The sequence below is a fragment of the Nerophis lumbriciformis genome, linkage group LG19, assembly GCF_033978685.3.
Source record: "Nerophis lumbriciformis linkage group LG19, RoL_Nlum_v2.1, whole genome shotgun sequence".
NCBI classification, from domain to species: domain Eukaryota; kingdom Metazoa; phylum Chordata; class Actinopteri; order Syngnathiformes; family Syngnathidae; genus Nerophis; species Nerophis lumbriciformis.
In genome coordinates this window covers 37,893,859-37,919,877 of record NC_084566.2, presented here as the reverse complement: position 1 = coordinate 37,919,877, position 26,019 = coordinate 37,893,859, and the positions used below count along the sequence as shown (strand labels likewise).

At 40.7% G+C, this 26,019-nt stretch overlaps 1 protein-coding gene across 2 annotated transcripts in view; it reads right to left on the bottom strand.

Annotated features, from left to right (window-relative positions):
- LOC133618461 (dynein axonemal heavy chain 8-like) overlaps nt 1–26,019 on the bottom strand; it is a 245,622-nt gene that overhangs the window by 111,768 nt on the left and 107,835 nt on the right. For both annotated transcript variants that reach the window (XM_061978829.2, XM_061978830.2), the window contains 15 exons: nt 25,264–25,451; nt 25,115–25,201; nt 24,928–25,035; nt 21,160–21,294; nt 20,928–21,089; nt 20,612–20,858; nt 17,365–17,606; nt 14,795–14,935; nt 14,495–14,726; nt 11,848–11,990; nt 11,647–11,781; nt 6,063–6,185; nt 804–1,017; nt 629–738; nt 400–563 (listed from right to left, as the gene is read on the bottom strand). In XM_061978829.2, the coding sequence (XP_061834813.1) occupies nt 400–563; nt 629–738; nt 804–1,017; nt 6,063–6,185; nt 11,647–11,781; nt 11,848–11,990; nt 14,495–14,726; nt 14,795–14,935; nt 17,365–17,606; nt 20,612–20,858; nt 20,928–21,089; nt 21,160–21,294; nt 24,928–25,035; nt 25,115–25,201; nt 25,264–25,451 (2,431 nt within the window). The remainder of the gene's footprint in view (nt 1–399; nt 564–628; nt 739–803; nt 1,018–6,062; nt 6,186–11,646; nt 11,782–11,847; nt 11,991–14,494; nt 14,727–14,794; nt 14,936–17,364; nt 17,607–20,611; nt 20,859–20,927; nt 21,090–21,159; nt 21,295–24,927; nt 25,036–25,114; nt 25,202–25,263; nt 25,452–26,019) is intronic.

Sequence of the window (26,019 nt, the reverse complement as noted above, 5' to 3'; positions counted from 1 at the left end):
GTGTAAATAAATGAACACTGAAATTCAAGTATTTCTTTTATATATATATATATATATATATATTTATATATAGCTAGAAAGTCAAGTATTTCTTATATATATATATATCTTAACCACGCCCCCCGCCCCACCCCCACCCCCAACCACGCCCCCTACCCCCCACCTCCCGAAATCGGAGGTCTCAAGGTTGGCAAGTATGGCTGTGACAGAGGCAGAAGAAGCAAAGCAGATTGTTAAGACTTTAGCTTAGAAACTCGTTTGGTACACCCCCGTACCGAACCGAAACCCCCGTACCGAAACGGATCAATACAAAACATGTACCGTACACCCCTACGTATCGGATCAACATCGGTATCAACCAATAGTATAGTTTTCACACAGGCTATCCGCAGAGCGTACCTGTCAGCGACCACCCGCGTGCATTCGCTCTTAAATAGGGCCAAGAGGGTCTTAAAGTCGTTGCACTGTTCCGCCTCCACCTTCAGCATTCCCTGCCAGATCCTGGACAAATCTCTCAAGTTGAAGATGTAGTGGAACTTGGAGGGCGTGGGCAGCATCTTTATCTGTTGCAAAGGTCATGTCAGCAACTCATCATGCATGGGTCTGTCTGGAATAACAGTGGGCTTACTTTTGTCCACTGCCATACAATCCTGCCAGCGGACACTAGCTTCTTCACCATACCAGTAATTTGCGGCTTGAACTTCCTGCACTCGTCGAAATAGCCGCAGCCAATTATGCCTGCAAAAAAAAAAAACCCCCGTTAAGACTCGTTCAAATCGTGATTTCTTTTATAAAACGGCTACCAAAGATTTTGTCGATGGAGGTGTTGGAAGGCAGCGTGCAGTTGAAGACGGTGTACTGCCTCTTGAGCCTCTGCGGGATGTCGTTTCGCCCACCGCCAGGGTGGATCATGGCAGCCAGCATTTGCACGTCCACAATTGTGATGAAGTCGCCAGGCTTGTCCAAGTTGTACATGCCGCCCATTTCCATCATTTGGCGGACAATCTCGTTGGTGATCTGTAAGCAAATGAAGCAACTTCCATTTAAAGCTGCTGTGTGTCACAGTTAGGTACCGTATTTTTCGGAGTATAAGTCGCACCGGCCGAAAATGCATAATAAAGAAGGAAAAAAACATATAAGTCGCACTAGAGCAGGCCTGGGTAATTATTTTGACTCGGGGGCAGCATTTAGAGAAAAAAATGTGTCTGGGGGCCGGTATATCTATTTTTAGGAACACTAATACAAAACCTCACAATAATGTCTGACTGAATGCTAAAAACGTTATGACAGACCGCCTTAAAAAACGTAATGGGAATTTTACATTTTTCTATGAACGATAAAACACTGAACATTGACAAAATATGAACGTCACACCCCCTTTCGATCGACATATTTTACAATCAAGTGAAACGCAACAAAAATGCAACAAACAGTGAAATATCAACGCCAAGGGTACAAAATAAACCCACCTACAATCGGAAAAGGGTGGACTGCCATCTCCGGGTTGGGGAGGAGATCTTGCCCCAAGTGGAGGAGTTCAAGTACCTCGGAGTCTTGTTCACGAGTGGGGGAAGAGTGGATCGTGAGATCGACAGGCGGATCGGTGCGGCGTCTTCAGTAATGCGGACGCTGTATCGATCCGTTGTGGTGAAGAAGGAGCTGAGCCGGAAGGCAAAGCTCTCGATTTACCGGTCGATCTACGTTCCCATCCTCACCTATGGTCATGAGCTTTGGGTCATGACCGAAAGGACAAGATCACGGGTACAAGCAGCCGAAATGAGTTTCCTCCGCCGAGTGGCGGGGCTCTCCCTTAGAGATAGGGTGAGAAGCTCTGTCATTCGGGGGGAGCTCAAAGTAAAGCCGCTGCTCCTCCACATCGAGAGGAGCCAGATGAGGTGGTTCGGGCATCTGGTCAGGATGCCACCCGAACGCCTCCCTAGGAAGGTGTTTCGGGCACGTCCGACCGGTAGGAGGCCACGGGGAAGACCCAGGACACGCTGGGAAGACTATCTCTCCCGGCTGGCCTGGGAACGCCTCGGGATCCCCCGGGAAGAGCTGGACGAAGTGGCTGGGGAGAGGGAAGTCTGGGCTTCCCTGCTTAGGCTGCTGCCCCCGCGACCCGACCTCGGATAAGCGGAAGAAGATGGATGGATGGATGGAATCTTATATATCTGATATTTGCTGAATTTCCCCCAGGGATCAATAAAGTACTTTCTATTCTATACATCACTAAGCTTTAGAACTTTGTTGTGGAAACGCTTGCCGTCCACACTGCTTGGTGCCTCATCTGAGCTGCTGTGACGTAGATTACCATCGTAACTAATTAGATGACCATAGTAACTAATTAGATTACCATAGTAACTGGTATATCAACCAACCATTGAAATACTTTGTATAGTTGAAGACTTACGGTCATTAGAAAACATCACTGCATATCATAATGGCAGCTACAGTTTCCATCTTAAAGATCTAAAAAAATTATTTGGGAATGTCCGGCGGGCCAGATTGAAAAGCTCAACGGGCCACATGTGGCCCCCGGGGCCTTAATTTGCCCAGGTCTGCACTAGAGTAGAAGTCGCATTTTTGGGGGAAATGTATTTGATAAAAGCCAACACCAAGAATAGACATTTGAAAGGCAATTTAAAATAAATAAAGAATAGTGAACAACAGGCTGAATAAGTGTACGTTATATGAGGCATAAATAACCAACTGGTATGTTAACGTAACATATTATGGTAAGAGTCATTCAAATAACTATAACATATAGAACATGCTATACGTTTACCAAACAATCTGTCACTCCTAATCGCTAAATCCCATGAAATCTTATACGTCTAGTCTCTTACGTGAATGAGATAAATAATATTATTTGATATTTTACGCTAATGTGTTAATAATTTCACACATAAGTCGCCCCGGAGTATAAGTCGCACCCCAAACTATGAAAAAAACTGCGACTTATAGTCCGAAAAATACGGTACACTGCAAAAACTGAAATCTAAGATGAAATATCTCAAATAAGGGTGATATTTGCTTATTTTCTGTCTGATAAGATAATTCTTCTCACTAAGCAGATTTTATGTTAGAGTGTTTTACTTGTTTTAAGTGTTTTGGTCCTAAATGATCTCAGTAAGATATTACAGCTTGTTGCTGATATTTGGTGACCTATATTGAGTAAAACATGCTTGAAACTAGAATATCAAGTGTTGCAAAGCTGTGTCATCAACACTCACAAGAATAAAACTACTTTTTTAAAGTAATAATTTCTTACTTCAAGCATGAAAAAAAAATCATGATGCCGAGTGCCTATCATTATGTCAAGATAATGGCACTAGCATTTACTTCATTTAAGAATATTTGTCAACATATTGAGCAAAAAGATCTAATTTTTTTTCTACCAAGAAAAGTGCACTTGTTATTAGTGAGAATATACTTATTTTAAGGTATTTTTTGGGTTCATTGAGGTTAGCTAATTTTACTTGTTTTGGAAAGTCTTGACAAGCCAAATTTTCTTGTTCTATTGGCAGATAATTTTGCTTAGTTCAAGTAAAATATCCCTAATTTTTTTTAATTGTTTTTGAACACTGACTTTTTGCAGTGTAGCTCTTCCGAGTTCACCCCTTTAGGATATGTACAGGCACAGAGAAAAAGAAAAATGCCACAGCACAAAAACGGTGTTTGGAGCGATGTATTGTTTTGCTCTCCTGTTTAAACTGCATGTCGGCCATTGCATCCATTTTTTTTATCCTTTCGTACGCAAATATATATCCTGTGGGTAAGGACATGAACAATCAAAGCCAATCAAAACCAAAGTCTCATTCGGTCCGTCTGGAAGTGTTTTACAAAGTTTAACTTATATTTGTGACAAATACCAACTTTCATTTATCAAATCTCTCGTCTCAAAACCCTAATGGTAACACATGATAGCCGGTGGTTTTGTACTTTTTTGGTTTGAAACATTTTACTTTGAGCAAGCTGCATACAGTACCTTTGAAAGTGATATTTCAGGGAGTAGTGTGTGTGGGGGGAAGACATGGTATCTTTTTGATACCTGAAAACAGTTAGAGACTACCCATCCATACTTTTACTTTTTTTACATTTTGACAAAGAAAGTATCAAGTGATCCATGCGTATCCAATTTTCTATTTATGGATTAATGGATTAAAATGTTGTAGATCAGGGGTTTTCAAATTGTGGACTATCGAGCCTCCCTTTTTATAACATAAAATTAGGGCTGCAACAACTAATCGATTAAATCGATTAAAATCGATAATAAAAATAGTTGGCGATTAATTTAGTCATCGATTCGTTGGATCTATGCTATGCGCATGCGCAGAGGCTACTTTTTTTTTTTTTATGAACCTTTATTTATAAACTGCAACATATACAAACAGCTGAGAAACAATAATCAAAATAAGTATGGTGCCAGTATGCTGTTTTTTTTCAATAAAATACTGGAAAGGATAGAAATGTAGTTTGTCTCTTTTATCCGATTATTAATCGATTAATCAAAGTAATAATCGACAGATTAATCGATTATCAAATTAATCGTTAGTTGCAGCCCTACATAAAATGTATCTCTGACATCTAGTAAATCAGTTTTTTCTTTACAATATCTTAAGTTAGCTTAGCAGGTGTACAAAAAAATCATTTTCCTAATTTTTCTCAAACTGCTGAAGTCCTGCATCGATAGATTATGCTCAAAGTTAACAGTATTTTTTTTTAATTGTTGACATTTCCCCCAAATTTTAGATACGATCCTATTTACTCGGTGCCGTATAGCTCGGTTGGTAGAGCGGCCGTGCCAGCAACTTGAGGGTTCCAGGTTCGATCCCCTCTTCCGCCATCCTAGTCATTGCCCTTGGGCAAGACACTTTACCCACCTGCTCCCAGTGCCACCCACACTGGTTTAAATGTAACTTAGATATTGGCTTTCACTATGTAAAGCGCTTTGAGTCACTAGAGAAAGGCGCTATATAAATATAATTCACACACTTCACTGTTTGTTGACCATGTTTGTTTTTAATTGATGGAGAGTATTTTGGGTTTTTTATATTCGAAATAAATTGGTAAAAAAAATAAATAAATCTGGATTTACCGGTACTCATTTTTTAATGTAAAAAACTATGACAATTGTGCACGATTCCAGATCATGTGCAACACAAGTCATGTTTAATTTCAAGGCAGAAGATAGACATTGAATTAATACTAGCAATAAATAGTTCACATTTTGGCAAACATATTAACGTATTTTTCGGACTATAAGTCGCAGTTTTTTTCATAGTTTGGCCGGGGGTGCGACTTATACTCAGGAGCGACTTATGTGTGAAATGATTAACACATTAGCGTAAAATACCAAATATTATTATTTATCTCATTCACGTAAGAGACTAGACGTATAAGATTTCATGGGATTTAGCGATTAGGAGTGACAGATTGTTTGGTAAACGTATAGCATGTTCTATATGTTATAGTTATTTGAATGACTCTTACCATAATATGTTACGTTAACATACCAGTTGGTTATTTATGCCTCATATAACGTACACTTATTCAGCCTGTTGTTCACTATTCTTGATTTATTTTAAATTGCCTTTCAAATGTCTATTCTCGGTTTTGGGATTTATCAAATAAATTTCCCCCAAAAATGCGACTTATACTCCAGTGCGACTTATATATAATTTTTTTCCTTCTTTATTATAAATTTTTGGCCGGTGCGACTTATACTCCGGAGCGACTTATACTCTGAAAAATACGGTAATAATTTTAGTGATGTAGAGTATAGGTTGATTGGCAACACTAAATGGTCCCTAGTGTGTGAATGTGAGTGTGAATGTTGTCTGTCTATCTGTGTTGGCCCAGTGATGAGATGGCGACTTGTCCAGGATCTACCCCAAATGCAGCTGGGATAGGCTCCAGCACCCCACGCGACCCCAAAGGGACAAGCGGGAGAAAATGGATAGATGGAAGCTTATTATATACTGTATCAATATCTATATATATGTACAAACATATATATGCATATATATATTTATGTATACATTCACACACACTCTTCACACCTGATCTCCCCATTCGTTGACAAGAGGCATATTGATGTCATCAACAAAGACTGACATCCTGCGGCCCCCAGGCGGTCCGTAGGTGCTGCCGATCCTTTTCTCGATGTAGCTCTCCACCGTGCGCTGTAATGACATATGATTTGAAATTGTCGCATCAGAAAATTCTGCCAGATACATATTAATTAACAATATGTCTACATAGTTTAGACATATTGTACTACCATAATGACCAACATTAAAATACAGTAGCGTAGTAAGCCCAAGTGTCCATTAAAAACAAGACAGAGGTTTTATTTAACAGGTATATATAATATTTTTTAGAGATGTCCGATAATATCGGACTGCCGATATTATCGGACGATAAATGCTTTAAAATGTAATATCGGAAATTATCGGTAACGGTTTCAAAAAGTAAAATGTATAACTTTTTAAAACGCCGCTGTGTACACGGACGTAGGGAGAAGTACAGAGCGCCAATAAACCTTAAAGGCACTGCCTTTGCGTGCCGGCCCAGTCACATAATATCTGTAGCTTTTCACACACACAAGTGAATGCATGCATACTTGGTCAACAGCCATACAGGTCACACTGAGGGTGGGCGTATAACAGGCATGTGATTTGACCACAATGAAAAAGACTGAAAAAATTTCATGGGGGTCTGGCGGACGAAGGCCCCCAGCCAGGTCCAGGGCGGTGCCCTGGTGGGGGGACAATGAGGGCCACGCCCCCCGAAGCTCCTGGTTTTTCACCTCAAAGCGGTAACAGTGGATGCTAAAATTAACAAAAACAGCACCATTTGAGGAAAAATATTTTAGTGTTTAAAGACATGAAAACATCATTAATAGAACATACATAACCCAATTATCCTAATGAATCACTGTATATGGTTCAGTCCCAACAGTATTTAGTCACTAATATTAACATCTTGTGTTCATTTCACATCCACAGGTGTCACATTGATCAGTGTTATTATCTACAGGAAAATAGGATATAGGATATACATTTATGAAAATAATTAAACATGTTTAGTATTGTTTACTCATATTTGAAAATAGGAAATAATAATAATGTGAGGACACTGACATATTGCATGAAACAAGTGTGAAAATATTTACCTTCAAGATTGTTACACCACTGACAATATTGCATACCTGCCAACTTTTGAAATCAGAAAAACCTAGTAGCCAGGGTCCAAGGGCCGCAGGCCCTGGTAGGTCCAGGACAAAGTCCTGGTGGAGGGTTCAGGGCTTCGCCCCCCGACGCAAAATGATTATTAGCATTCAGACAGGTTAAAATGTTGCTAAAACCATCACTTTTCTATCAGTCACAGTGACTTTTCAAAACAAAAATATTACAGCAAAAATCATATGGGTTGATTGACATGTTTATTCTGTAAGCTAACTTCAATAGTTAGAAATTATTCTGACAGTTAATGCCAGTTATCCTGTCAACCTTTCACAAGACTTCAATTTGTTAATAGAAAGTATAAACAGTATAAACACTTTTTACAGTAAACAAATGGTAAAACAGTACTCAACAATTCCATTAAAAAAAAAATTGGTGTCATTATTAACTTTCTGTCCAAGCTTGTATAATCTACTGCCTTGTTCAATTGTAAAAAATATTCTGTGCCTAAAATTCACATTTCTATCACAATTATCATACTGTAAACATGGTAAGCTAACTTCATTCAAATTAATAGTCCTGTCAATAGCATGGAATTACAATTCAAATGTAGTTTTTTTGTAAGCCTTTCAAAAGAATTCAAAATATGAAAAAATAATGAAAATTAATTTAAGCCATCAGACACTTGAAAAGTGGCACATCACATCTCTAATGTAATCATTTGAACTTTTCAACAGAAATAGCACTGCAAAAATATTAAGGACATACTTCTGTATTTTGGTAGTTACGCTGTCAACATTTAACAAGATTTCTTCAACTTGGACTTGAAAGCATAAATAGTATAAACACTTTTAACAGTATGTCGTGCTGTGAAATACAGCCGACAGGATTGCGCACCAAACACGAAGCAAGGCCAAAGCGCATGCGGTGCAGGAGAACAAAGGACTTCTTTCATTTAAGGTTTGTGATAAACCATCAAACTCATTCGTTAAAAGGACTCTATAGTAATATAAAGCAAATTTTTCTGGACATTATCATGCAAGAAAAGTTTATTTTTGGGACCGCGATCACCGCGTAATGATTTTTAAAGGTTGCATTACAAACATTTAACTGTCCCATGTGATCAGCCAGTGCGATTGGAAATCCATGCTCAATTATTGCCTACGTAAATAAAACTTTGGCATTTATCACATCCAAAGAATCTGTTTGGGCGACAAAAACCGTTGAAAGTTTTCCACTTGTATCGCTAGCAACGGCATTAGACTTGTGTTTTTTTGTCCCAACGTGGTCTTTTACATCGCTAATTCCTCCGTGTCCGATCGAAAAATCTTGTCTGCACAAGGTGCAATTCGCGTAGTTTTCACCCTTTTTTTTTTTTAATTAATGAAAAACCGTATTTTTTATCACTGCAACCGTAACCCGGAATAGGTTGATGAAAACCGTACGAATTACGGGAAAACCGGAGTAGTTGGCAGGTATGATATTGTTTCAAGAGACTACAAAAGAACTTAATATTACAAAATAGTATTATATGCAAATGTATTTCAAATAAATTGTTAACTGGAATCAATAATGCGACTCTTTGAATTTCTGTAATTTCATAATATATTTTCACGTGGCTTTTTATTTTTTAGAAAAACCCATTTATATTTCGCAAAGCAATAATTGGTTAATATTTAAAACAAACGTGCGTATTTCGCAAGCAAATATTTTTTAGCTTACCTCATTGTTAACAACCCTGTCTGCAACTGAAGTGGGTTGTTTGGGTGGATCTTTCCTCTCGATGTCTACGGCAGTTGTCGATGTAAACAAAGGATGAAGTCCGTAAGGTTTGCTCACTTTCGGTTGACATCCAAAAGTACCAGCTAGTGAAAAGTTCGTTTTCCTTGCATCAAGTTGTTTCATATGTTTTTGGCGTTTCGCATGTACTTCCAAAGCCTTGAAACCTCGTGATCCATAGTCAATATTACCATGACACCACGTGCACAAAACCTTTACGGGACGATCGATTTTCCGAATAAAATCACCAAACAGAGTCGTAACATCCTTCTTCCCAACAGTATCAGTGATTTCCCTTTCCATCCAGTCCCATCGAAACTTATTTTTGACATGTTTATCAATTTCTTTTACTCGTAAAGCGTCCTTTCTCTCGTGAACCGACATCGTTTACATATGGAAAATGGCGGTAATAACCATTATGAATGATGACGTTATTAACGTCATCATTCATAACAGATGTCCTGATTGGTCACAAGGAACATATCGACCAATCAACTACGGCGTAATATAAACTACGTCTCAAATCTTGATTTAGGGTCGGAAAAAAAAACGGAAAAACGGGAGATCATTTTTTTTTTCTTTTCCCGAGATTAAAAAAGACGGAATTCTGACTTTAGACGGAAAAATCACATGCCTGGTATAAAAATGTTTTAAATAATGCACTTTGTGAAAGTCAAAGTATAGTATTTCCCATAGTTGTCGTGGGTATCAGGATTATCTCAGGGAGAGCATGTCCCAAATTCCAAGCTGCTGTTTTGAGGCATGTTAAAAAAAAATAATGCACTTTGTGACTTCAATAATAAATATGGCAGTGCCATGTTGGCATTTTTTTCCATAACTGGAGTTGAAGTTGTTAACTTATTTTGGAAAACCTTGTTTTTGATTGATTGATTGAAACTTTTATTAGTAGATTGTACAGTACAGTACATATTCCGTACAATTGACCACTAAATGGTAACACCCCAATAAGTTTTTCAACTTGTTTAATTCGGGGTCCACGTTAATCAATTCATGGTAAGGTTACATTGTTTAATGCATCTAGCGGGGCATCACAACAAAATTAGGCATAATAATGTGTTAATTCCACAAATGTACAGGTAAAAGCCAGTAAATTAGAATATTTTGAAAAACTTGATTTATTTCAGTAATTGCATTCAAAAGGTGTAACTTGTACATTATATTTATTCATTGCACACAGACTGATGCATTCAAATGTTTATTTCATTTAATTTTGATGATTTGAAGTGGCAACAAATGAAAATCCAAAATTCCGTGTGTCACAAAATTAGAATATTACTTAAGGCTAATACAAAAAAGGGATTTTTAGAAATGTTGGCCAACTGAAAAGTATGAAAATGAAAAATATGAGCATGTACAATACTCAATACTTGGTTGGAGCTCCTTTTGCCTCAATTACTGCGTTAATGCGGCGTGGCATGGAGTCGATGAGTTTCTGGCACTGCTCAGGTGTTATGAGAGCCCAGGTTGCTCTGATAGTGGCCTTCAACTCTCGACACCAGCAGATGACATGGCACCCCAAACCATCACTGATGGTGGAAACTTTACACTAGACTTCAGGCAACGTGGATCCTGTGCCTCTCCTGTCTTCCTCCAGACTCTGGGACCTCGATTTCCAAAGGAAATGCAAAATTTGCATGGTTGGGTGATGGTTTGGGGTGCCATGTCATCTGCTGGTGTCGGTCCACTCTGTTTCCTGAGATCCAGGGTCAACGCAGCCGTCTACCAGCAAGTTTTAGAGCACTTCATGCTTCCTGCTGCTGACCTGCTCTATGGAGATGGAGATTTCAAGTTCCAACAGGACTTGGCGCCTGCACACAGCGCAAAATCTACCCGTGCCTGGTTTACTGACCATGCTATTTCTGTTCTAAATTGGCCCGCCAACTCCCCTGACCTTAGCCCCATAGAAAATCTGTGGGGTATTGTGAAAAGGAAGATGCAGAATGCCAGACCCAAAAACGCAGAAGAGTTGAAGGCCACTATCAGAGCAACCTGGGCTCTCATAACACCTGAGCAGTGCCAGAAACTCATCGACTCCATGCCACGCCGCATTAACGCAGTAATTGAGGCAAAAGGAGCTCCAACCAAGTATTGAGTATTGTACATGCTCATATTTTTCATTTTCATACTTTTCAGTTGGCCAACATTTCTAAAAATCCCTTTTTTGTATTAGCCTTAAGTAATATTCTAATTTTGTGACACACGGAATTTTGGATTTTCATTTGTTGCCACTTCAAATCATCAAAATTAAATGAAATAAACATTTGAATGCATCAGTCTGTGTGCAATGAATAAATATAATGTGCAAGTTACACCTTTTGAATGCAATTACTGAAATAAATCAAGTTTTTCAAAATATTCTAATTTACTGGCTTTTACCTGTATATATCGGTATAGGTTGATATTGGAATCGATAATTAAGAGTTGGACAATATCGGAATATCGGCAAAAAAAACATTATCAGACATCCCTAATATTTTTGGCCACTTAACATTACACACAGTTTAAACAGTAACACTATGTCTAAAGAAAAATAAAACACTGTACTTTAATCAAGTGATTTTTTTTGGTGTACCACTAGATAGAGCCCGCATACCACATTTTGAGAATCACTGCTATAAACAATAGAACAAGTGCACCCATTGTTGTGACCAGCTTCTACCTGAAACATTATGGGTTCTGTGGCGGATGAGAAGTTTAGCGACTTGAACAGGTCCGTCTCGGGGTCAAATTTCTTGGCATGGCTTTTGATCATCACTGTTTTGGCCGTCCCTTGTTCACCAATCAGTAAGACTGCCTACAAGAACACTGAAAATGAGCAATTCTTTGTTTTAAACACAGCGTTTGAAACAAAGCACCCCACCTTTAATTGTTTGGCAATGATTTCCAGCAAGAACGCGGTCCTTGTGTTATCCACGTTGGGCACAAGGATGGAGGAGTAGTCCGGCACGTGGTCTGTTGGATATTCATACTCACCCACGTGTTCGTTCCAGTGACACCATTGACCTGGGACAGACGGTTCATGTTAAGAGCATCTGTACGATTACACTGCAAAAACTGAAATCTAATTAAGATGAAATATCTCAAATAAGGGTGATATTTGCTTATTTTCTGTCTGATAAGATAATTCTTCTCACTAAGCAGATTTTATGTTAGTGTTTTACTTGTTTTAAGGGTTTTGGTCCTAAATGATCTCAGTAAGATATTACAGCTTGTTGCTGAGATTTGATGACCTATATTGAGTAAAACATGCTTGAAACTAGAATATCAACTGTTGCAAAGCTGTGTCATCAACACTCACAAGTATAAAACTACTTTTTTTAAGTCATCATTTCTTACTTCAAGCATGAAACAGAAATCATGATTTTGACATAATTGTGTCTCATAATTGAAACGGATGACGGCCAAATGGACTTTGCTGTTTTTCAATGAAACAATAGAAAATAGGTACTCATGTAGTAGTACAGTTGGCACAGTACAATAAACTAGTTAATAAAGTTAATATTTAAACATTTAAAATGTTAAGTTAAAGTTAAAGTACCAATGATTGTCACACACACACTAGGTGTGGTGAAATTTGTCCTCTGCATTTGACCCATCCCCTTGTTCACCCCCTGGGAGGTGAGGGGAGCAGTGGGCAGCAGCTGTGCTGCGCCCGGGAATCATTTTTGGTGATTTAACCCCCAATTCCAACCCTTGATGCTGAGTGCCAAGCAGGGAGGTAATGGGTCCCATTTTTATAGTCTTTGGTATGACTCGGCCGGGGTTTGAACTCACAACCTACGGATCTCAGGGCGGACACTCAAACCACTAGGCCACTGAGTAGGTCCACTAGGCCACTGAGTAGGTGTGACATTTCAAACAATGTTGAACAGAAATAGTTCATGCACGTTCAGATAAATTCTTCCAAATTACAATTAAAAACATTTTGGCCGGGGGCCGGGCTGTATATATGCGCACTAATTGACTGAAAGAGCACGCACTTGGCGCGATGTCATGTTATCCATGGAAAAATGCATTTTTAGACAATATAGGAGACCCCGAGAGTACCAAGCGGTTGCCTTTCCATTAAGAAAAATAAATTAGTTTTTAGTATAAGTTTGCTTGTTTCAAGAAATGTAATGCCGAGCGCATATCATTATGTCAAGATAATGGCACTAGCATTTACTTCATTTAAGAACATTTTTCAACATATTGAGCAAAAAGGTCTCTTTTTTCTACCAAGTTATTGTTATTAGTGAGAAATATACTTATTTTAAGGTATTTTTGGGTTCATTGAGGTTAGCTAATTTTACTTGTTTTGGAAAGTCTTGACAAGCCAAATGTTCTTGTTCTCTTGGCAGATCATTTTGCTTAGTTCAAATAAAATACCGTATTTTCCGCACTATTAGCCGCACCTAAAAACCACAAATTTACTCAAAAGCTGACAGTGCGGCTTATAACCCGGTGCGCTTTATATATGGATTAATATTAAGATTCATTTTCATAAAGTTTCGGTCTCGCAACTACGGTAAACAGCCGCCATCTTTTTTTCCCGTAGAAGATGAAGTGCTTCTTCTTCTACGCAAGCAACCGCCAAGGTAAGCACCCGCCCCCATAGAAGAGGAAGCGCTTCTTCTTCTACTGTAAGCAACCACCCGCCCCCGTAGAAGAAGAAGAAGCGCGCGGATATTACGTTTCATTTCCTTTGTGTGTTTACATCTGTAAAGACCACAAAACGGCTCCTACTAAGCGACAGGTTTCCGGTTCATGAAAAGACGCAATCTCTCCATCCGCACACGGACTACTATTTCACAGCAACTGCCTAAAGACTTTCAAGAAAAGCTGGCTACTTTCCGTGCATATTGTAAAAACAAGATAGCTGAAAAAAAGATCCGGCCAGAGAACATTATCAACATGGACGAGGTTCCACTGACTTTTGATATTCCTGTGAACCGCACTGTGGATACAACGGGAGCACGTACGGTGAATATTCGCACCACAGGGAATGAGAAGTCATCCTTCACTGTGGTTCTAGCTTGCCATGCTAATGGCCAGAAACTTCCACCCATGGTGATATTCAAAAGGAAGACCTTGCCAAAAGAGACCTTTCCAGCCGGCGTCATCATAAAAGCTAACTCGAAGGGATGGATGGATGAAGAAAAGATGAGCGAGTGGTTAAGGTAAGTTTAAGTTTACGCGAAGAGGCCGGGTGGCTTTTTTCACGCAGCTCCGTCCATGTTGATATACGACTCCATGCGCGCCCACATCACGCTGGTTTTTAATATATTATTAAAGTTTGACCTATCTGACTGTTTTTTTGACATTCCTTTAGCGCAGTTAGATGCGGCTTATAACACGGGGCGGCTTATAGGTGGACAAAGTTTTGAAATATGCCGTTCATTGAAGGCGCGGCTTACAGGGCGCCTTATGGTGCGGAAAATACGGTACCCCTAATTTTTGTATTATTTCCCCTTGTTTTTGAACACTGACTTTTTGCAGTGTACAAGCTTCAATGGAAGTGAGCATACCGCTGTTATCGACCATGTACTCAAATATGGTCTCTCCCTCATTGGTGTGAGGCAAATCGATGTTGGTGGCGTGTTCTCGGAGACAACCCTCCAGTTTGTCGCGGTCGTCCAATTCCAAAAGGGCCCCCAGACTCCACATGAGACCGAAGACAAAAAGGCGCTCCAGGTGTTTCTCGTTTACTAGGCCGCCCATCTGCTTGGTTGGGATAAGGCCCTCCAGTAGATTGACAGACTGAAACACAGGTCCGATCATAAACAGATTATTTTGGGTTTGTTCTTATTCTGTGAATGTTTCCATACCTGCATGATGTAGTTGCACTCCAAAAATGCCATTTTAGGCTTCAGGTTCAGCCTCATGAATGTATAAGCGTCCCAAAATATCCTGTCATACAGAGCAATGATCTGCTCTGCTTCGTCAACGCTGCGCTTGTTTGTCCAACCCTGGAAAACAAAGCGTTGCATTTCGTTTTTTGTTTTGTTTTTTGTCCTGTGTAATCACTCAGGCAAGTTTCAAGTTTATTCACAATACCATATTACGATTACAACAGTAGTGAATATCCATTGTCAACAAGCTACTAATAACCACTGCTTTAGCAGCAGCAACATTAATGCTGTCACAACTATGACTGGCCTATTGCCTTCGGTAATGGCGCCACTCCCAAATTATGTGGGCTCTATCGATAACCTCACTAAGCACTTTAACGATGCCCTGCGCGACACCATTGATAGTATAGCACCGCTAAAGCCAAAAAAGGTCCCTATAAGGCGTGCCCACTGGTTTACAGAAGAAACTAGAGCTCTTAAACTATCATGTAGAAAGCTGGAACCCAAATGGCGTGCGACTAAACTTGAGGTTTTCCATCATAATAACTTATAAACCCATGCTTAGCTTAGCTAAAGCTAATTACTACTCCAATCTCATCCGCCTCAATAAAAACGATCCTAAATATTTGTTCAGTACAATAGCATGGCTAACAACAAGGGACTCCTGCCAGTGGCTCCTCCCACTCGGCTGATGACTTTATGAATTTCTTTAATAAGAAAATGTAACTAATTAGAAAGGAGATTAAAGACAACGCGTCCCGGGGTTCTATTAACACTGATACAAATGTATATACGACGGATATTGCTCTCCAAAATAGTCTCTCTTTTTGATGAAATAACATTAGAAGAACTCCTGCGACGTGTAATTGGGACAAAACAAACAACATGTTTACTTGACCCACTTCCTGGGAAACTTATCAAGAAGCTGTTTGTAATATTAGGACCATCAGTGCTAAATATTATAGATTTATCACTTTCCTCCGGCACTGTTCCCCTAGCATTCAAAAAAGCGGTTATTCATCCTCTGCTCTAAAAACGTAACCTCGATCCCGACCTCATGGTAAACTACCGGCCGGTGTCCCACCTTTCCTTCATCTCGAAAATCCTTGAAAAAATTGTTGCACAGCAGTGAAATGAACACTTAGCATACATACATACACATATATATAACAATAATAATTACATACATACACACACACATAGGGATGATGTTTGATAAGAAGTTATTAAGTTCGAGCCTATTATCGAATCCTCTTATCGAACCGATTCCTTATCCATTCTCTTATCGAGTCCAGATAGGTTGTTGTATATGGAAAAAAACACACAATATTTGGTTTAACAAAACCTCACTTTTATTTTATAAGAAAAAAATTAAATCTAATAAATAAATAAATATTGACTGTTACCCCCCTAAAAAAATAAAATAAATATTGACTGTTGTTACCCAAAGTATATTAAGTGGGATTTTTCAGAAAAACAAATATATACAGTAACACAAAAACAACCTGTCTCTGTGATCACTATAGGTGTATAAATAATAATATAGTGTTAAATAAAATCAGTCCCTTGGGCACAAAACTGAAAATAATACAGCTCTCCAAAAAGTGCACTGTTTGTTATGATGCTTTGACATTTTTGCACTTTATTTCTTTATTGAAAGAAAATTCTATGAAGAGAAAAGTTGTTTGCAAATGTGGTTACAATGCTAAAAAATGAAAAGTTAAAGCTAAAAAAAGAAATACACTTTATTGAGTTAACATTATTTCTTTATTGGGGGAAAGATGTGTTGTTAGAGCTAGGGAATATAACAACTACACTACCCAGCATGCAACGGGAGTGACGAGCATGCGCGGTAGCCCTGAAAAGTGTCAGCTAAGAATGAGGTTATGAGCACGCTGTGAAAGTAAACGTCAAGAACTCAGCCAACACGCCTCGTCTGCATTATTTATAATTAGACAGACAACACATATACAGTGTGATTTTGTTTTGTTTACAAGGAAAGAAAAACAAAAGTTAAAAAAGGGAGATAAGTTGTATATATATGTATGTGCTGCGGTTGCTTTAAGAACGTTGCGACAGCTGCCATAAAGGAGGTGCGTTGCTAGCCTGGTTGCTATGTTTCCGGTTGGTCGTAAAAGTGTTCGTCATGTGTTTGTACCCTGCTCAAATCTCTCAGTAAAGTTATTCATTGGATTATACCTTTTGTTTTTAACTTTATTACACCTTGGAGCGCTTTTTCCGGTCCATTTTTTTTCCTGCTTTCGCTATCTGCGCCTAATGACTGAGCTATGTGACGTCATTTCTTGTGATGTCCCACTGGGCATTTCTTGTGGGACGGGATTAGTTCCCAGGGATTGGAATAAAGAACCAACTCTTTTTCTTTACTAGTGGTCTCGATAACGGGTACCGGTTCTCAAAAAGGGATTTGAGTCCGAGGACTCTGTTCTTTTCTTATCGAACAACCGGGAAAATCGGTTTGGAGTATCATCCCCTACACACACATATATATAAACATACAAATCCATACATAAGCATTTCAATGTTACCTTCAGTATAGGTGCCCAAGTGAGAGCTGAAGAGCTCATGAAGACCATACCGACACGGGACACGGTGGCCGGGGAGGCGTTCTCGATGTTGTGAACCTCAAACACCAGCTTGCAGGCCGGCGACATGGTGATACGGTCGCCGTTGGCCAGTGTGAGGGTCTTGTTGTCGTCCAGCACGGAGTTGAGGTTTTCAATCCAAATGGCGTCCACAGGGCCGTCCAGCACAATCCATATGATCTCCCCTGGAGACATTGGTCAATATGCTTTATACTGCACCTAATGGCATTATCCATCCAACCATGTTCTACTGCTTGGGGGCTGGAGCCTATCCCAGCTGCACTCAGGCAGAAGCAGGGTACACACTGGACAAGTCTCCATCTCATCACAGGGCCAAAACATAGGCAACATTCACACTCATATTCACACACTAGGGCCAATTTAGTGTTTCCGATAAACCTATCCCCAGGTGCGTGTCTTTGGAGGTGGGAGGAAGCCGGAGTACCTGGAGGGAACCTACGCAGTCACGGGGAGAACATGCAAACTCCACACAGAAAAACCCTGAGCCAGGACCTTCTTATAGCGAGGCACGAGCACTAACCAATGTACCACCAACAATTGTTTAAATGAGGTCCACCGGAAAGGTACCTTCGTGGATGTGAGCCTCGTCAAAGACTCAGGTGCAGTAATACGGTATTATGGAATGAAAAATGTAGAGCGGTGAGAGTGCAGGCCAGTGGGGAAAAAAAGGTGCAGGGCATACCTGCCAACTTTTGAAATCAGAAAAACCTAGTAGCCAGGGTCCAGGGGTTGCAGGTCCAGGACAAAGTCCTGGTGGGGGGTTCAGGCTTCGCCCCCCCAACGCAAAATGATTATTAGCATTCAGACAGGTTAAAATGTTGCTAAAACCATCACTTTTCTATCAGTCACAGTGACTTTTCAAAACAAAAATATTACAGCAAAAATCATATGGGTTGATTGACATGTTTATTCTGTAAGCTAACTTCAATAGTTTGAAATTATTTTGACAGTTAATGCCAGTTATCCTGTCAACCTTTCACAAGACTTCAATTTGTTAATTGAAAGTATAAACAGTATAAACACTTTTTACAGTAAACAAATGGTAAAACAGTACTAAACAATTCCATTTAAAAAAAAATTGGTGTCATTATTAACTTTCTGTCCAAGCTTGTATAATCTACTGCCTTGTTCAATTGTAAAAAATATTCTGTGCCTAAAATTCACATTTCTATCACAATTATCATGCTGTAAACATGGTAAGCTAACTTCATTAAAATTAATAGTCCTGTCAATAGCATGGAATTACAATTCAAATGTAGTTTTTTTGTAAGCCTTTCAAAAGAATTCAAAATATGAAAAATTAATGAAAATTAATTTAAGCCATCAGACACTTGAAAAGTGGCACATCACATCTCTAATGTAATCATTTTAACTTTTCAACAGAAATAGCACTGCAAAAATATTAAGGACATACTTCTGTATTTTGGTAGTTATGCTGTCAACATTTAACAAGATTTCTTCAACTTGGACTTGAAAGTATAAATAGTATAAACACTTTTAACAGTATAACAGTACTAAACAATTCCAATAGATAACATTGGTGTCATTACCTTTTTGTGGCTAAAATCCAAATGTATCCAAAGAATCTGTTTGGGCGACGAAAAACGTTGAAAGTTTTCCACTTGTATCGCTAGCAACGACATTAGACTTGTGTTTTTTTCGTCCCAACGTGGTCTTTTACATCGCTAATTCCTCCGTGTCCGATCGAAAAATCTTGTCTGCACAAGGTGCAATTCGCGTAGTTTTCACCCTTTTTGGAACGGATAATTATTCCCGGATAGTAGAGATGCGCGGATAGGCAATTATTTCATCCGCAACCGCATCAGAAAGTCGTCAACCATCCGCAATCCACCCGATCTAACATTTGATCAGAACCGCATCCGCCCGCACCCGCCCGTTGTTATATATCTAATATAGACGATGCAAGGCATTAGTGAGGTTATAAAGCTTTTGCCTGTTAAAGAAAGGAGACTGATCCAATGCAGCACAGACATTCGCGTGCCACGCTGTCACGACCCAGACGCACAGCAGTGCGCAATCACATGGGAGCCACGCTGAGCGCACCTCCAAGCGCGTCTCGCTGCCGGCGACGGCCGGGTATATGGGCCCGACGCTCCAGCGCCATCCATTTTCAGGGCTAGTTGATTCGGCAGGTGGGTTGTTTCACACTCCTTAGCGGGTTCCAACTTCCATGGCCACCGTCCTAGCTGCTGTCTATATCAACCAGGGTGAGCCCCACCCCTTTCGTGAGCGCGCTGCGCGCGGAGTGACCCCTGTTACGCGCCCCCGGCCACGGGGTGGCGGGCAGGTAAGCTGCTTACCTGCTGCGCGTGACGCCGGCCGCGGTGAAGGCGGACGAGGCGGGGTGTCGGTGCGGTGGGCGCGGTGGTGACCCTGGACGTGCGTCGGGCCCTTCTCGCGGATCGCCTCAGCTACGGCTCCCGGTGGGGCCCTCTCGGGGGAAGGGGCCTCGGTCCCGGACCCCGGCGAGGCGTCCCTTCTCCGCTCCGTAAAAGTGTCCATCTCTTTTTTTTTTTTCTTCTGTTGTGGCATATGCAGCAGGTGCCTGCTCGTTTTTCGTATGTGGGTAACAACATTTAACTATGTATATATATTTCCCAATTGGTTTAACTGCCACCCGCCTGAATCTATTTAAAATCTAATTTTTTTTTATTTTAACCACCCGACCCGACCCGACCCGCGGATAAAATCTAATTTTTTTAAATTTCATCCGCCCGATCCGCGGATAATCCGCGGACTCCGCGGTCGTGCCCGCAAACCGCGCATCTCTACCGGATAGGCTTTTGAATATTCTTCACGGAATGACTGCAGTTTTCTTTTCGGTTTAAGACTCGTATGCGATTTTTCTCCGGCTGATTCCGTGATCGTTCGCTCGTTTGGAAACAATGGCAACAGGTGCCTCGTGCTTGGCAGCGGTGCTGTAAATAGCCTCGCGCATGGCATTCGGAATGGCACGATAGGAAGTTACGGGAAGCAGTGTCGATTGTCATTGTTGTTACGCGATTTCGTGAATAAAACTTAAATTAATGAAAAACCGTATTTTTTATCACTGCAACCGTAACCCGGAATAGGTTGATGAAAACCGTACTAATTACGGGAAAACCGGAGTAGTTGGCAGGTAGGGAAAAATTGGGTTTAAGAACTTTACCTTTCTTCCCTTTGAGGGTCCTCCTCCACAGAGTGGAAAAGATGCCATCCGTCCAGTCATTGGTGGCAGCGTCCAGGCGGCCAAACATCTGTGGCGCGGTAATGGCCTTGGGGTTCATGCGCATCTCCCTGTGCGGCGTCCCACACTCAGTCAGCGCTCGCATGAGGATGTTGATGACGGCGGTCTTGCCAGCCCCGCTGGGCCCCAGCGTCATGAGGCCGTGCCGCACCAGTGAAGCTTCATAAAGCTGCCAGTGGGACCACAAGTCCAAGTCAGCTGCTTAGAGGATCTTAGCAAAGTGTAGGTTTCGTAATACCTGAACTAGTTTCAAGTTCCAGTTGGGGTGGTTAACCAAAGCAGCGAGCTCTACTTGATTCTTTACAGCAGCTTGTAGTTCATTATAGGTACTGTTATCCAGCTTGATGCCAGGGAACAAGTCATTGATGAGACTGAGGAAGAGAGGCTCGTCCTCATCCACCTGGAACAGCATTCACATTTAGAGCGCCTGCCTACACATCCAAAAACAAGACCTGAGACTTGTGTTGTACCAGCTTGGACAGATTCATGTCACGGAGCACTCTCATGACAGTGCTGGACTCTGAGTCATCGGGTCGTGCCCTTTTGCTGGCTCCCAGTGTCCTCAAGACGGACAGGATGTTCCTCAGTCCAAAGTCATAGTGTACCTGGAAAACCGCAGGTAGTGACATAGACCAGTTTTTTTCAACCTTTTTTGAGCCAAGTCACATTTTTATTAATTGAAAAATTCCGGAGGCACAGAACCAGCAGAAAAAATTAAAACTCAGTAGCCGATATTGACAGTACCGTATTTTCCGCACTATAAGGCGCACCTAAAAACCACAAATTTTCTCAAAAGCTGACAGTGCAGTGCGCCTTATAACCCGGTGCGCTTTATATATGGATTAATATTAAGATTCATTTTCATAAAGTTTCGGTCTCGCAACTACGGTAAACAGCCGCCATCTTTTTTCCCCGTAGAAGAGGAAGTGCTTCTTCTTCTACGCAAGCAACCGCCAAGGTAAGCACCCGCCCCCATAGAACAGGAAGCGTTTCTTCTTCTACTGTAAGCAACCACCCGCCCGCGTAGAAGAAGAAGAAGCGCGCGGATATTACGTTTCATTTCCTTTGTGTGTTTACATCTGTAAAGACCACAAAATGGCTCCTACTAAGCGACAGGGATCCGGTTCATGAAAAGACGCAATCTCTCCATCCGCACACGGACTACTATTTCACAGCAACTGCCTAAAGACTTTCAAGAAAAGCTGGCTACTTTCCGTGCATATTGTAAAAACAAGATAGCTGAAAAAAAGATCCGGCCAGAGAACATTATCAACATGGACGAGGTTCCACTGACTTTTGATATTCCTGTGAACCGCACTGTGGATACAACGGGAGCACGTACGGTGAATATTCGCACCACAGGGAATGAGAAGTCATCCTTCACTGTGGTTCTAGCTTGCCATGCTAATGGCCAGAAACTTCCACCCATGGTGATATTCAAAAGGAAAACTTTGCCAAAAGAGACCTTTCCAGCCGGCGTCATCATAAAAGCTAGCTCGAAGGGATGGATGAAGAAAAGATGAGCGAGTGGTTAAGGTAAGTTTACGCGAAGAGGCCGGGTGGCTTTTTTCACGCAGCTCCGTCCATGTTGATATACGACTCCGTGCGCGCCCACATCACGCTGGTTTTTAATATATTATTAAAGTTTGACTGACCTATCTGACTGTTTTTTTGACATTCCTTTAGCGCAGTTAGATGCGGCTTATAACACGGGGCGTCTTATAGGTGGACAAAGTTTTGAAATATGCCGTTCATTGAAGGCGCGGCTTATAACCCAGGGCGCCTTATGGTGCGGAAAATACGGAAAAAGTCGTTCTTGCAATTGTTGGATATGAATTTAAAGCATAACCAACCATGCATCACTATAGCTCTTGTCTCAAAGTAGGTGTACTGTCACCACGTGTCACATCACGCCCTGACTTATTTGGAGTTTTTTTGTGTTTTCTTGTGTGTAGTGTTTTAGTTTTTGTCTTTTGTCTCCTGTTTTGGTGGCTTTTCCTGTAGCAGTTCCATGTCTTCCTTTAAGCGCTATTCCTCAAACCTGCTTTGTTTCAGAAATCAAGACTATTTAAGTTGTTGCTATCCTTTGTTGATAGTCATGTCATGTATGAATGAATGTACTTTGTGTACGCCGTCTCAGCTCCACGCGCTGTAAGTTTTTGTTGTCGTCCAGCATTCTGTTTTTGTTTACTTTGCAGCCAGTTCAGTTCTAGTTTTGTTTTGCAGAGCCTTCCCGAAGCTGTAATGCCTTTTCTTAGTGGCATTCCCTTTTTGTTTACTTTTGGATTAAGCATTAGATATATTTTTACCTGCACACTGCCTCCCGCTGTCAGAGGTGCGTTATCGAATCAATTTTAAACTCCTTTTATTTGTTTTTAAATGTCTAAACAACCTCGCGCCAACCTATCTCTCCGACCTCCTTCAGCCTTACTGCCCCACCCGATCCTTAAGATCAGCCGATCAGCTGCTGTTGACGGTCCCTGACACAAGGCTGAAGCTTAGAGGTGACAGAGCTTTCGCCGTTGCTGCTCCCAAGCTCTGGAACGACCTACCTCTGAGTGTTAGACAAGCCTCCTCTCTTCCTGTTTTTAAATCTCTCTTAAAAACATACTTTTATTCCATGGCTTTTAACACTGAGTGATATCCATCCTGCAATGGCACCCCATAATACACCTGCTGTGAACCTGTTTTTATGTTTTTATTTATTCTATTTTATTTATTTATTTTTTATCGTGTTCTGTTTGTGTTGTGTTGTGTTTGCTCGGTACTCGTTTTATCTTTTAACCTGCCCATTGTACAGCACTTTGGCTACCCCTGTGGTAAATTTTAAATGTGCTTTATAAATAAAGTTGATTTGATTTGATTTGATTTGATTAGTAACACGCTACATTTACTCTGTTACATCTACTTGAGTAACTTTTGAGATAAATTGAACTAAGAGTAGTTTTAATGCAACATACTTTTACTTTTACTTAAGTATATTTATAGAAAAGAAACGCTACTTTTACTGCGCTCCATTTATCTACATTCAGCTCGCTACTCGCTACTGATTTTTATCCATCTGTTAATGCACACTTTGTTTGTTTTGGTTTGTCAGACAGACCTTCAAAGTAGGATCTATCGCATGCCTGTGTTTCACCAATCAAATGCAGTCACTGGTGACGTTTGAGCCCGTTTCACCAATCAAACAGAGCCAGGCGGTCACATGATTAACTGCACATAAAGTTTCAGTGGCAAACAACAAGCTTAAGTTTACATGAACTCAACGTCAAATTTGAGGAAGCACATCGCGGTAAGTAACGTTAGTAGATATTTTGGCTGTCACCGTAGGCTGATGTTAGCTTCCCTGCTATGAATCACTGTCAAATGTACATCGTGTGGGGACATTTATTAATGCACTGCAGACACACACACATGCATAGAAACACCAATCAAAGTGCACAGTGTTCCCAGGTGCAGCCCACACCTATCAGTTTATGGTTTGTGTAAAGGCTAACTTGTTATTTTCCTTTGTAATCTCTGCCTACTGAGCCTATGGTGCTGTTAAGTTATTGTGGCTCAATTTGCCTTAATTTTATGTTAATGTATTATTATTTAATATATATTATTGTTTTAGTTGCTTAAGAGTTATTCCTGGCTCTGAATTTGCTCATTGCTATTTTTATGTTTTTGTGCATTATTTGTCGCCGTCATCATTAAACGAACAGGTTACTCTAGTAGTTTTTTCACAACATACTTTTTACTTTTACTCAAGTAAATATTTGGGTGACTACTCCTTACTTTTACTTGAGTAATAAATCTCTAAAGTAACAGTACTCTTACTTGAGTACAATTTCTGGCTACTCTACCCACCTCTGCCCGCTGTCCTCTGCATATTGTGATCACGACAACAAACCATGTTCCCGACATCTAAAAAGCAATTAGCTACCTGCTGCCACCTACTGATATGGAAGAGTATTACACGGTTACTCTGCCGAGCTCTAGACGGCACCGACACTCAACAACGGCACAATATTTGCGGATTATAATTACTGGTTTGCATAAAATATTTTTAACCCAATTAGGTGGAACTGCATAATCTCAGACGGCACACCAGAATATCTCACGGCACAGTGGTTGAAAAACACTGACATAGACAACAATGCCCACAAACATCTAAACCTGGGACAGATTATTGAAGTCCGGTCCACACTGCCTGTAAAAGCCAGCTAATGAAACCTCACAAAGTGTGGTTTTACCTGTTTTGTGAGCTGCTCTTCACACAGTTTATAAAGCACGTAGAACTTCTGGGCCAAGAGAACATTCTCGTTAAAACCACAACTGGCCAGCTTGACCCTCATGATGATCTGACAGCAACAGAAAAAGGTCATCATTGCAAATAGGGAAAATAGGAGGCTGCATTTCATTATAGATGATACAAATTACCTGTCTGTCTGGCACCATCATGGACACCGTCCTGAACTGCACTTTCAAGTTCTCAGGAAGTTCCTGACGACCGGCATAACCAGGGTTCTAGGCAAAGGAATGACACACATGCTTTGGACATGTTTATTTCTACTTATTACATGTCTTACCATGGTGATGAAAAGGCCAAACTCTGGATTCAGGTCCACAAGGTCACCGTCCGTGAATATAAAAGAAGTTTTGTGCGTCTTTCGAGCAACCAGCACAATATAAATTTGCTGAGCGGCCACAGATAACACTGGTAAGTCGATTCTGTTGAATTCGTCAAAGCAGCCCCACGAGCCAGACTGTGCAAGACCTGAGGGAACAAAAACACACAATTTTGAATGTCCCGAGCATACTTGCCAACCCTCCCGGATTTTCCGGGAGACTCCCGAAATTCAGCGCCTCTCCCGAAAACCTCCCGGGACAAATTTTCTCCCGAAAATCTACCGAAATTCAGGCGGAGTCAGGTCCTCCACAATATAAAAAAGCGTACCTGCCCAATCACGTTATAACTATAGAATGATGGAGGGCGAGTTCTTGGTTTCTTATGTGGGTTTATTGTTAGGCAGTTTCATTAACGCCCTCCCAGCGTGGCAACAACACACAACAACAGCAGTCACTTTTTTGTATACCGTAAAGCAGTTCGTCTGCCGTAAACAGCAATGTTGTGACACTCTTAAACAGGACAATACTGCCATCTAGTGCATTTGATGAAAGCATATTTGTGCGTGCCACACATCAATGCATCATCAGAGAAAAGGGTGTTCAGCATGGTTCGAAAAATAGTGACAGAGAATAGAACAAGCATGGACAATTCAACCCTTAACTCAACAATGAGTAGATGAGTGTTATGTGTGTATATATGTGTAAATAAATGAACA